We start from the raw sequence: 12300 nt of genomic DNA on the forward strand, positions 1-12300 counted from the left end.
ACATCCATCAAAGTTTCATCTGCACATCCACCAATGTCATTTATTGTATCCATTGCTCCCGATGCGGTCTCCTCTACGTTGGGGAGACTGGACGCCTTCTTGCAGAGCGCTTTAGGGAACATCTCCGGGACACCCACACCAATCAGTCCCACCACCCCGTGGCCCAACATTTCAACTCCCCCACCCACTCTGCCAAGGACATGCAGGTCCTGGGCCGCCTCCACCACCGATCCATCACCACCCGACGCCTGGAGGAAGAACGCCTCATCTTCCGCCTCGGAACACTTCAACCCCAGGGCATCAATGTGGATTTCACCAGTTTCCTCGTTTCCCCTTCCCCCACCTTACCTCAGTTCCAACCTTCCAGCTCAGCACTGTCCTCATGACCTGTCCCACCTGCCAATCTCCCCTCCCACCTATCCACTCCCCCCTGACCTATCACCTTCATCCTCTCCCCACTCACCCACTATACTCTTTGCTACCTTCTCCCCAGCCCCATCCCCCCCCCCCCCCCCTTCCATTTGTCTCTCCACCCTGGAGGCTTCCTGACTCTATTCCTGATGAAGGGCTTTTGCCTGAAACGTCAATTTTCCTGCTCCTCGGATGCTGCCTGACCTGCTGTGCTTTTCCAGCACCACTCTGATCTAAACTCTGGTTTCCAGCATCTGCAGTTCTCACTTTTGCCTAGCTTCTCTTCTTCCCTAGTTTACGATCAACAAGCTTTTTGTTCCTTTTTGTTGTCTTTTGGTTCTGCCCCCACCCAGTCATCAGCATAATTTCCATCTTTTTACTGAACTTGAAATGTTTGTTCGGTTTTCTATTTGCAGATGCTGCCAGACCTGCTGAGTTTCTCAGCAATTTTGGTTTTGGTTTGCTGAAGAATCTTGCGGGACTTGTTAGATAGGTCGTTTCCCTTTGTGAGAACATCTAGAACCAGAGAGCATAATCTTAGAATAAGAGCTTGCCCATTTAAGACATGGGTGAGGACAAATTTCTTCTCTGAGGGGAGTGAAACTATGGAATTATTTACCTCAAAGAGTAGTAGAGGTTGGGTCATTAACTATATTCAAGGCTAACAGACATATTTTAATCAGGAAGGGAATAAATGGTTATGGGAAAACACAGGAAAGTTGAATTAGAGATTATCAGATCTGCCATGACCCCTCTTAATGACAGAACAGACTTAATGGGCTGATTCTACACATTTTGTTGATGTTTTTAAGTCTTTTTTTTTAGTCAAATGCAGGAAGGCAGCAGCATTGTATTTGAGATTTACTTGAATATTAAAACATCCAATGAATCCACCCTCTGCTGGAATAGTGTTGATTTGGATATCTGGTCAGAATTTTCATTGTATACTAATAAGTGTCTCTGATCTTGATCCAAGCTGCTTACTGGCAGCAAATCAGATGTGGATTCAGCTAATTTAGAATCTGCAGACATATTAGCATCAATACCACACAAAATACCAAGGATCTTGTGACAAAATGTCTATGTAATTAGCTGGGATTTTGCACAACATGAGCATTTGAATTGACTCTTCTCTGATGCAAGACCTCATGATACAGTAGAATTATTCAGTCATCCATTTGACCTTTTGAGAGTTAGAATGCACAGAATTTATCATTGTCAGTTAGACCCACATAACCTGAACAAAACTGCACATTTATTTATGTTCTATCTATGTTATTTAAAAAACTCTGCTTGATGATCAAGTACATTGCTGGAGGTCCCTAAGATAAAATGTTGTACCTTGATTCTAACTTGGGCGATTTGTTTTAAGTGAAATATGCAACCTAACACATTAATAATGTCACCTTGTGGTTTCACGCCATAAGGCTGAAAGTGAAAAGTTTAGCATCGCTATGTATGGATATTTTCTGTTTATAGAGGAGGCCACGATGCAGCTTGGGAGGAAACGGTTGGCATCCAGTGCAGTGACTGATCAGGAAGATGAAATGGATGACATTAATGTGGGGTATGATAATCTGAGCAGTATTCATTTTGTATATGACACAGTATGAATTGTATGTTTATCCTGCTGAATTCAAGTATGAAGAGGAAGAAGAGAAAGGTGCAAGTTAATAGAAATTCTCATGTTTTTTGTGAAACAAAAGAGAGGAATTATTTGGTTTTTAATACAACTTGCAGAAATAAATATGGTGTCATTTTTTAGTGCATTGGAGTTCTTTGGTAGTGATGCTACTGAACTTTGTTTTGGTAAAACCTTTCCTGTTTAAACCCTTCCATTATTTCCTGAAGCTAATAAAGCCATAAAAAAGATCAGTAGAAATTTAAATGTTATAGAGACATAAAACTGAAATTTCATGGAATCACAGAGATTTTAGGAGTTAAAAATGCAAGATAGGACTCCATTTCCAGCACACACCATTTTAGCCAGAGGTGGCGCATGATGCACACAGACATGTAAATCAGCTTGCCTGTTCAAACTCAATGGGCAAGACAAGAAGAGTCCATTTTCACTCAGTGAGTGACTGCAAAATGTATATTTCAGAACTTCATGGTGGAAATGTAAATGCTTGTGAAAGGCAGATAAGTTCGATGAGTAGACCTTTTTAGCTGTCAGGTTATTTACTTCCTGCTGAAAAGACTGCCTGCCTGTGGCTGTAAAAGAATATTTTTTCTAGCAATTGCAGTAGATGTTTGTTGACAAGAAGTGTCATTATAGCTGTATAACTGCTTGGTTACTTCCATAACTTGTGATTATCATAGTGGGATACACAGTTCGATTGACCACTCCAGGAGATCATTAAAACATTAGCTATCTTTGAAGTGGGCTGAGTATGCAAATGTTTGTTCTTATAAGGAATTAAATACTTACAGGGATTTCATGGATAATACAATGAAGTCTGTAATAGAGACTTATTACAACTTGGTATGTTAGACTGGAAGGTGGGGGCATTTGTTGACATGAATTGGCATGGTTTGGGTAAGTGGAATGGCTGAGGTAATGTGCTTGAAGATGTAATATTGAATAAAACAGCTGAAATGAAAGCCTGGAGAATTTGAGCCCAACTCCTAACCAGCCTGCCTTGGCACGCAGCAGTCATTTCTGATTTGTTTCTGAAATTTCCTGACTTGTCCTACTCACCTTTAATTCCCTGATATTTACAGGTAAGTGGGGAGAACATAAATATAGCAACTAGGACCCAGGGTTACAGAGAATTCAGAGATCTGGCAAAAGTTAGTTTGATTTTTATTTTTATCGTTTCTCAGCAATCATAGAACAATACAGTGCAGAATAGGCTCTTCAGCCCTCGATGTTATGCTGACCTGTCATCATCCCTGTGCTTATCTAAGGATTGTTTAAATGCCCCTAATGTGGCTGAGTTAACTACATTGGCAGGCAGGGCAATCCACGCTCTTACCACTCTCTGAGTAAAGAACCTGCCTCTGAATGTGTCCTAAATCTATCACCCCTCAATTTGTAGCTAAGCCCCCTCTACAAGCTGACGTCATCATCCTAGGAGAAAGAATTTCACTGTCTATCTATCTAATCCTCTGACCAGCTAGATGAAGGCTGTTGGAAGAAAATGTCTACAACTGATGGTAGGGAACTGGATGTGGAAATCACAAAGCTGGTAGGATGTCAATGGATTGTGAGGAATGGGGGTGATATTGCAGGTTTCGTTGGAAGATCTGGGAGAAGCATTTCTGTTCCATCTGATCAGCTGGTAGCTCCTGGAGAAGCAGGGCTTTGGCTCTGGCAGACCTCATTCCAGAGGAAGGCTTGCTGGTGTCCACACAACTGCCTGATTGGCAGAGGCTATGCCAGGCCTTCCTTAAGGGTGAATGGTTCTTTCACCAGCTTTCTGGCTGCAGGTGACACCCACATCAACAGTGGAAACCTCCGCCCTGTGTGTGGAAACAAATTAGTGCAGATCCAGAAAGCTATTGCCATTATATCCTGGCAGTGGACAGAGTGAGTGCTTAAGCTGGTGGGCGGGATACTGATAAAGTGAGCAGCTTTGTCTTGGCTTGTATCAAACTTCTTGATTGTTGTTGGGAGTTGCACTCATCCGGACAAACAGAGTTTTTCATCACACTACTGACTTGTAAGTAACGGTCAATCCAGCTTTGGGCAATCCGTGGCTGAGTTGTGCACGAGAATTGCTCTGACCCACTCTCTTGGAACAGCAGTATCTATATGGTTGGTTCCGGTCAATGCCTATACCCAAGAGTGGAAACCAATGATAAAATGCCATTAAATGTCATTACCTTGAATTAAAATGCTTAGATTCTCTCTTGTTGGAGGTGGTCATTGATCACAACTTTCGTAGCCTGAATGTTATTTGCTATTTTGTCAGCCCACATGTGCCCAGGGATGGATTGCTTCACTACATCTGACGAGTTGCAAATGAAACTGGACGTTGTGCAATTATCAGTGAACACCTCTACTTGTGAATTGATAATACAGGGAAAATATTGATGAAACAGTGTAAGATAGTTAGGCCAAGGAATTAATGTGTCAGAGCTGTTTTGATTGACTTTCAGCAATCACAACCATCTTCCTTTGTGTTAGCTATGACTAGCTGTTAGCTATCTAATGGAAAGTTTCCACTGATTCCCATTGACTTTAAAGATGACAGGAGCTGAACTCCTGGAGAAGCCAAACTAAGTTTCCGTGATCAACCTATTGCTGAATAAGTATCACTTATTAGTTCTATCAGTGACAGTTCCTTCATTTTGGAATGGAGAGTAGAATGATAATTGGCTTGATTGGATATATTCTGTTTTTTTTGTGGAGAGAATGTACCATTTTTCACATTGTTGGGTAAATACCAGTGTTGTAGTGGTGCTGGAAAGCTTAACTCTAGGTGGAGCAAGTTCTCAAGCATATGTCTCAGAGCTGTAGGAGGTGATGGATTCTCAGGGGAATGTAGCATGAACAGGCAAGTTTTTGGTTTTGAGGCTGGCTCTAATGCAACAAGGGGTGTGCCGGGTCCAAGAGATCAATTGTGTTAGGGGAGTCGTTAGTCCAAGGTACAGACAGGCGTTTCTTTGGCCAGCAGCAACGAAGCAGAATAGTGTGTTGCTTCCCTGGTGCCAGGATCAAGGATGTCTCAGAGGGTGCCTTTGTGTGGAGCTGCAGAAAATGGGGGAGATACTAAACGAGTATTTTGCATCAGTATTTACTGTGGAAAAGGATATGGAAGATATAGACTGTAGGGAAATAGATGGTGACATCTTGCAAAATGTCCATATTACAGAGGAGGAAGTGCTGGATGTCTTGAAATGGTTAAAGGTGGATAAATCCCCAGGACCTGATCCGGTGTGCCCTAGAACTCTGTGGGAAGCTAGGGAAGTGATTGCTGGGCCTCTTACTGAGATATTTGTATCATCGATAGTCACAGGTGAGATGCTGGAAGACTGGAGGTTGGCTAACGTGGTGCCACTGTTTAAGAAGGGCGGTAAAGACAAGCCAGGGAACTATAGACCAGTGAGCCTGACCTTGGTGGTGGGCAAGTTGTTGGAGGGAATCCTGAGGGACAGGATGTACATGTATTTGGAAAGGCAAGGACTGATTAGGGATAGTCAACATGGCTTTGTGCGTGGGAAATCATGTCTCACAAACTTGATTGAGTTTTTTGAAGAAGTAACAAAGAGGATTGATGAAGGCAGAGCGGTAGATGTGATCTATATGGACTTCTGTAAGGCATTCGACAAGGTTCCTCATGGGAGACTGATTAGCAAGGTTAGATCTCATGGAATACGGGGAGAACTTGCCATTTGGATACAGAACTGGCTCAAAGGTAGAAGACAGAGGGTGGTGGTGGAGGGTTGATTTTCAGACTGGAGGCCTGTGACCAGTGGAGTGCCACAAGGTTTGGTGCTGGGTCCTCTACTTTTTGTCATTTACATAAATGATTTGGATGCGAACCTAAGAGGTACAGTTAGTAAGTTTGCAGATGACACTAAAATTGGAGGTGTAGTGGACAGCGAAGAGGGTTACCTCAGATTACAACAGGATCTGGACCAGATGGACCAATGGGCTGAGAAGTGACAGGACTTATACACTTAATGGTAAGGTCCTATGGAGTGTTGCTGAACAAAGAGACCTTGGAATGCAGGTTCATAGCTCCTTGAAAGTGGAGTCGCAGGTAGATAGGATAGTGAAGAAGGCATTTGGTATGCTTTCTTTTATTGGTCAGAGTATTGAGTACAGGAGTTGGGAGGTCATGTTGCGGCTGTACAGGACATTGTGTGCAATTCTGGTCTCCTTCCAATCGTAAAGATGTTGTGAAACTTGAAAGGATTCAGAAAAGATTTACAAGGATGTTGCCAGGGTTGGAGGATTTGAGCTATAGGGAGAGGCTGAACAGGCTGGTGCTGTTTTCCCTGGAGCGTCGGAGGCTGAGGGGTGACCTTATAGAGGTTTACAAAATTATGAGGGGCATGGATAGGATAAATAGACAAAGTCTTTTCCCTGGAATCGGGGAGTCCAGAACTAGAGGGCATAGGTTTAGGGTGAAAGGCGAAAGATATAAAAGAGACCTCAGGGGCAACCTTTTCACGCAGAGGGTGGTATGTGTATGGAATGAGCTGCCAGAGGAAGTGGTGGAGGCTGGTACAATTGCAACATTTAAGAGGCATTTGGATGGGTGTATGAATAGGAAAGGTTTGGAGAGATACGGGCCAGGTGCTGGCAGGTGGGACTAGATTGGGTTGGGATATCTGGTCGGCTTGGACAGGTTGGACCGAATGGTCTGTTTCCGTGCTGTACATCTCTATGACTCTATAACTATGGCTATCAGCATTCCAGACAATGTTGTACCCAGTGTTTTTGATCATTTCATGGGATGAATGAAATTGAATGAAGACTAGCACCTGTGCTACAGGGGACCACAGTTAGAGGGTTTAGTATCCATGCAGCCATTGATTTGTTATTTTATGGCCAACAAGTCCATTGTATGGAACTTTATCAAATCTGTATTGGAAGTCCATGTATATCACATTTTCTCCACTCGCCTCATCAACTTTCTCTGCTACCTCATAGAAAAGCTCATTCATATAAGTTCCCTTGGGGTGTTGGTGTGTATTGGTCTGTCTGTTCCTGTCTGGTGGAAGCCTGTCCTTTGTGTCAGGCTGGTTCCGTATCGATGGGTATGGGTGTGTTTCAGTCAGTCTCTTGATGTGATTAGGAGATGGGTTTCCATATTAATTAATTCCGGAGTTTTGGTCTATGAGTCATGGGTAGTGTTGGTCTAGTGTGGATTTGATCTGTCCTCTGTCTCCTATCTCCCGGTCACGTGGGCGGACCGGCAGCTGCTGAGTTCTGTGGGTTTAAAGCTGCGACTGCTGTTTAAAACACAAAATGAATTCTTATAGTTTCCTGATGTAGGCATAGTCCCGTGGAAAAAGCAGGGCGGCTCTGATGCCCGCTTGCACATTGTTCTTATACTTTTCTGTGGTAACTTAGATTTGATATTATGATCCCTGACTAAAGGTTCCCTGATTAAGTAGTGCCTCCTTCCTAATTTGACCAGAAACATGCTGATCAAGAAAATTCTACTGAATACACTTCAGACACGGTTTCCCATCTGTACTTCCATCCCAGTTTATGTTAGGATAATTAAAAGTGTTCCACTATCATTACTTGTACTTTGTTTGCAAATTAGCTCCTCTATATCTTTCCCAGGAGTTGGGCGACTGTAGACTCAATGCTGTGGTGTTATGATACTTTTGTTGTTTCTGAACTCGAACTAAATATGTCAAATCTTCAGCCTTTCTCTGACATTCTCTATCTGCAGTACTGTAATAACTATTTGAGACAATGCCATTCCTTTTCTCCTTCCCTGTGCTTCCTGAGTCACCAGTGTGCATCTGTCAATAAAACAAGGGCAGGTGAGATTCCATTACCCTGAAGGTTGTTGCATGTTGAAATGTTTTGTCACCAGAGTGATTGAGATGGAGACCAGTTAATCTTTCAAAGGAAAATGGAATAAATATTTGAAGCTGAGGAAAATACATGGGGAGCTTGTGGAAAGGCGGTTAGGAATGGGTTGTTCTAGTAAAGAGTGGTTGCTTGCACAGATCTGTGCTGTAATCTGAATGGAATGTAATTGAGGCACTTAGCATTCTATGGTCAATGCAAAATTTTATAATCATAGTACTGTAATAAACTGGAAGTGAGGTGGAATAAAACATTCACAGTTGTACCTGAGATCCTGGCACTTGAGGGCGCTATAGTCAACTTGTTTTCCCAATTTATATGTTGTAATATGCTAAGGGTTGTTTTCAGTTACTGCTGCTCATTTATGTTCTCATATGGTTGTCAGTTGTCAACTATTCATCTAATTCCTTAAGTGGAATCACTTTGTTTGTTGAATTTATTTTCTGATTTATAATCATTAAAAGGTAACCCTCCGTTCTGGCAACACATCCAGTGCAAACCATACAAGAGAAGTCTTTATGTCAGAAGTATTTGACTCTAATCTTGTGAAGCGTTGCATGTGGAGCACAGCCATTGCCTGCTCCAAATGATTGAAATATGCATATTTGGAATGCTACTGGAAGCATACAAGCTTACAGGATTAGTGACAGTCAGGAGCAGGCAGCACATGGTGCACAGTAATGCTAGCTTCACTCACATAAGCATTTTCCACATTTAACTATTTATAAATAGATGATAGGTTAGTGCTACTAAAAGCATCTTGTTCAAAAATGATGACTTTAAATATATGCATCATGTCTTTTACTAGTGCATGTATAGTGAGGATATTAATTTTAAGTATGATATTTAGAGGCAATACATTACTTTCAAGGCTCTTATTTCCTCAAAATAAAATAAATTACTGTTTGTGCACAGAAACTGTATTATGAGGATATTTTTACCACACGCTGATTATCTTAGCTGACTGTTGCTATATATCGGTTGATGTTGTTTGATTGTAGGAAGTCGGCTGTTGACATTACTTCATTGGGCGGAATTATTAATTTATAGGCTTGCCACTTACTTAGAACTATGGACAAAGTACAATGTATTTTCAGGCTTCAGTTTGCAATTTTCAGTTCCTCCTATTTGCTTTGATATTGCCTCGATTCCAGAACACAAATATGATACTTCACCTGAGGGATCTTTTACTTACTTGAGTGATGTTGAGTACCAACAGACTTTATAGAGGAGGAACATAGCAGTGAAGCCATGTGCTATAGTTCCTTGACATTCCTGCATGCATTTCTAGCAGTTGCCATGGGATGAATATTAGGAACAGTAGCCTTGCCTAAATTTATTTTCTTCTCCCTTCTTACACCCACCCTAACCTTCAAACTGTCAGTTGTAGTAGCCCCATATTCTCCAGCTAAAATAAGGTACATAATTACACAGCAGGGCTTGATCTTAAAATATGAACATTTTACATACTTATCCAGTAACATGTCTAACATGGGATCCTGCCCTTACCATCTCTGAATTGTAATGCACTTTGAGTTGGGAAGAATCTTTCAGATGAATCCCCAGTAGTCAGATATTTTGTATGAATGGTTGAATTACAGTTTGAGATTTTAGTAGTGTTTAAAATTTTCAACTCCCATGAATTTATGCCACATAAAGAACTTGAACTGAGATAGTTCCATACCTGTGTACAAGGCATGCATCATCTGCATCCTGTCTTGTTTGTTAAAACATGAATCCTGCACTTGGAGAATTTAGGAACCGGGTGGTTCTCCTACAGCACGTGTTTCTACAACACAAGTTGACCATAACATGGTTGCCAAATTTAGACTGATGTTTGTAAAACACAAACCTTCCTGACCTGTGTTGGCTATAACACACTTCCGGCCCATTAGTTTAAATGATGCTGATATTGCACGATTTTCTTATAAAGTGAGATCACTCTGACTATATGACTCTAGATTTGGTGGTCAAACAAGGCAAAGAAATACACGGGAACTGAACTGTGGCTTTATAAGAGAACTCCTATAGTTTGCAGCTTAACAAAATGGTTTCTGCACATGATCTCTGCTGAAAATGGTAACTTCATATCCAGAGGGGCAACTCTGAGGCATAACAGAGTAACACAAAAACCTTGTTTTTGTTCTCTTACACTTCAAGATGAGTGAGATGAAAGTGCAGATGCTTTGGTCAGTGACCTTTTAATCTAAGGTAATGATTCATAGATTCATGCAGAGCTGAAAATCATTGCGTCTGCAATGATTATAACTACCACTAAAAGTGCGCTAGTCCCAGTTTCCTGCACTTGTCCTATATCCAGGAATATTATGATATTTGAACTGCTTGTCCAAATATTTTCTCACGTTTCTAAGATTTCCGGCCTCCACTACCTTCCCAGGCAGTGCATTCCAGATTCACACCACCCTCTAATTGAAAGCTTTTATTCCCAAATCCCTTCTGAATATTCTGCCCCTTACCCTAAAACTATGCCCTCTCATGATTGACCCCACAATGAAGGGGGACAGCTGCTCTCTATTCACCCATTCCATACTTCTCATAATCTTATACACCTCAATCATGTTCCCCCTCAGTCTTCTTTGCTCTAAACAAAACAATCTCTTCTGTCCTTATAGCTCAATTTCATCATCCCAGACAACATCCTGGTGAATCTTCTCTACATCTTTCCTGCAGTGAGGCAACCAGAACTGTACACAGTACTCCAGTTGTGGCCTGAACAACGCTCTGTACAACTCTAACATTACCTCCTTGCTCATATACTCTATATTGTATGCCATGACTGATGTAAGTTAAGTGTCTTGTATGCCTTCTTAACTATTCTATTCCCATGCTCCACTGACTTAAGGAATCTGAATAATTTCCCTAAGATCCCTCTGTTTCTGTAAGCTACTCAGTGTCCTGTCATTCATTAGATCCTCCCTCAACTCATTTCTTTTTCCATTACCTCGCACTTATCAGGGTTAAATTCCATTTGCCACTGGTCTGCCCATTTGAGCAATGCATCTGTCTCTTCCTGTAACCTACAACCATCTGCTTCACTACTAACCACTCTACTAATTTGGGTGCCCATCTGGAAATTTGCTTTACATTCCGCCCACATTTTTATCTTTATAATTTATGTATATAACAAATAATAAGGATCCCAGTACTGATCCTTGTGGTACACAGCTGGACACCGACCACCAGTCACTCAAACAGCCTTCTACCACTACCCTTTGTGTCCTATTACTAAGCCAGTTTCTGATCTACTTGCCAAGCTTACCTCCGTTCCATGTGCTTTAACCTTCTCAGTCAGAAGGACCTTGTCAAAAGCTTTGCTAAAATCCATATAAACTGTATCAACTGAACTTCCCTCATCCATAGTTGAAACTTTATTGCTGGAACAGCACAGCAGGTCAGGCAGCATCCAGGGATCAGGAGATTCGACGTTTCTTCAGGCCTGTGCCCGAAACGTCGAATCTCCTGTTCCCTGGATGCTGCCTGACCTGCTGTGCTGTTCCAGCAATAAAGTTTCAACTTTGATCTCCAGCATCTGCAGACCTCACTTTTTCCCTCATCCATACACTTGATCACATTTTCAAAAAATTCTAACAAATTTGTTAGGCATGACCTCTTTCTAACAAAGCCGTGCTGACTATCTCTAACTAACCCGTGCATTTCCAAGTGGGTATTAATTCGCTTCTTCAGAATTTTCTCCAGTAGCTTCCCTAACACTGATGTGAGACTCACCTGTCTGTAATTTCCTGGTTCATCTCTAACACCCTTCTTAAAAAGTGAAACCACATTAGCTGTCCTCCAGTCCTCTGGCATTTCCCCTGTGGCCAGAGAGGAATTAAAAATTTGTGTCAGAGACCCTGCAATTTCCTGCCTCGCCTCCCACAGTGGGATGGGATGCAATTCATCTGGCCAGGGGATTGGAGCCTACATTGTGTTTCAGCCTGACAGAGCCTCCAAAACATCTCCATTTCCGATGTCAAACTGTGCAAGTTCCTCACAGACCCTTTTCTGAATTCTGTACCTATGTTCTCCTTTTCCAGAGTGAAAACCAAAGAGAGGCATTCATTCAACACTCTTCCAATATCTTATGGCTTCATACACAAGTTTCCTCCTTGGTCCTTACTGAGCTGTATTCTTTACTTGGTTAACCTCTTCCCTTTAATGTGTTTATAAAATATCTTGGAATTCTTCCTCATCCTGTTCGCAAGTCCTTTTTCATGCCCCCTTTTGCTCTTCAAATTGCTTTTTTAAGTTCCCTCTTGCACTTGATGTCTTCCTCGAGGTTCGCAGCTAAATTTCTCTCTTTGGAGTTGCTAATAGCCCTACTCTTCTTTCTCGTCCAGTCTTGACCAAACATATTGGTCCTACAT

At 41.8% G+C, this 12300-nt stretch overlaps 1 protein-coding gene across 2 annotated transcripts in view; it reads left to right on the forward strand.

Moving 5' to 3' along the window:
• Positions 1-1895: 1895 nt before the first annotated feature.
• The window catches only part of sycp3 (synaptonemal complex protein 3), a 75545-nt gene continuing 65140 nt past the window's right edge, over positions 1896-12300 (forward strand). For both annotated transcript variants that reach the window (XM_087973826.1, XM_043716300.2), the window contains exon 1: positions 1896-1978. In XM_087973826.1, the coding sequence (XP_087829952.1) occupies positions 1902-1978 (77 nt within the window). In that variant the 5' untranslated portion in view covers positions 1896-1901. The remainder of the gene's footprint in view (positions 1979-12300) is intronic.

This window comes from Chiloscyllium plagiosum, unplaced genomic scaffold (genome assembly GCF_037043375.1).
Source record: "Chiloscyllium plagiosum isolate Xiang-an unplaced genomic scaffold, Cpla_swu_hap1 HiC_scaffold_26, whole genome shotgun sequence".
NCBI classification, from domain to species: Eukaryota; Metazoa; Chordata; class Chondrichthyes; order Orectolobiformes; family Hemiscylliidae; genus Chiloscyllium; species Chiloscyllium plagiosum.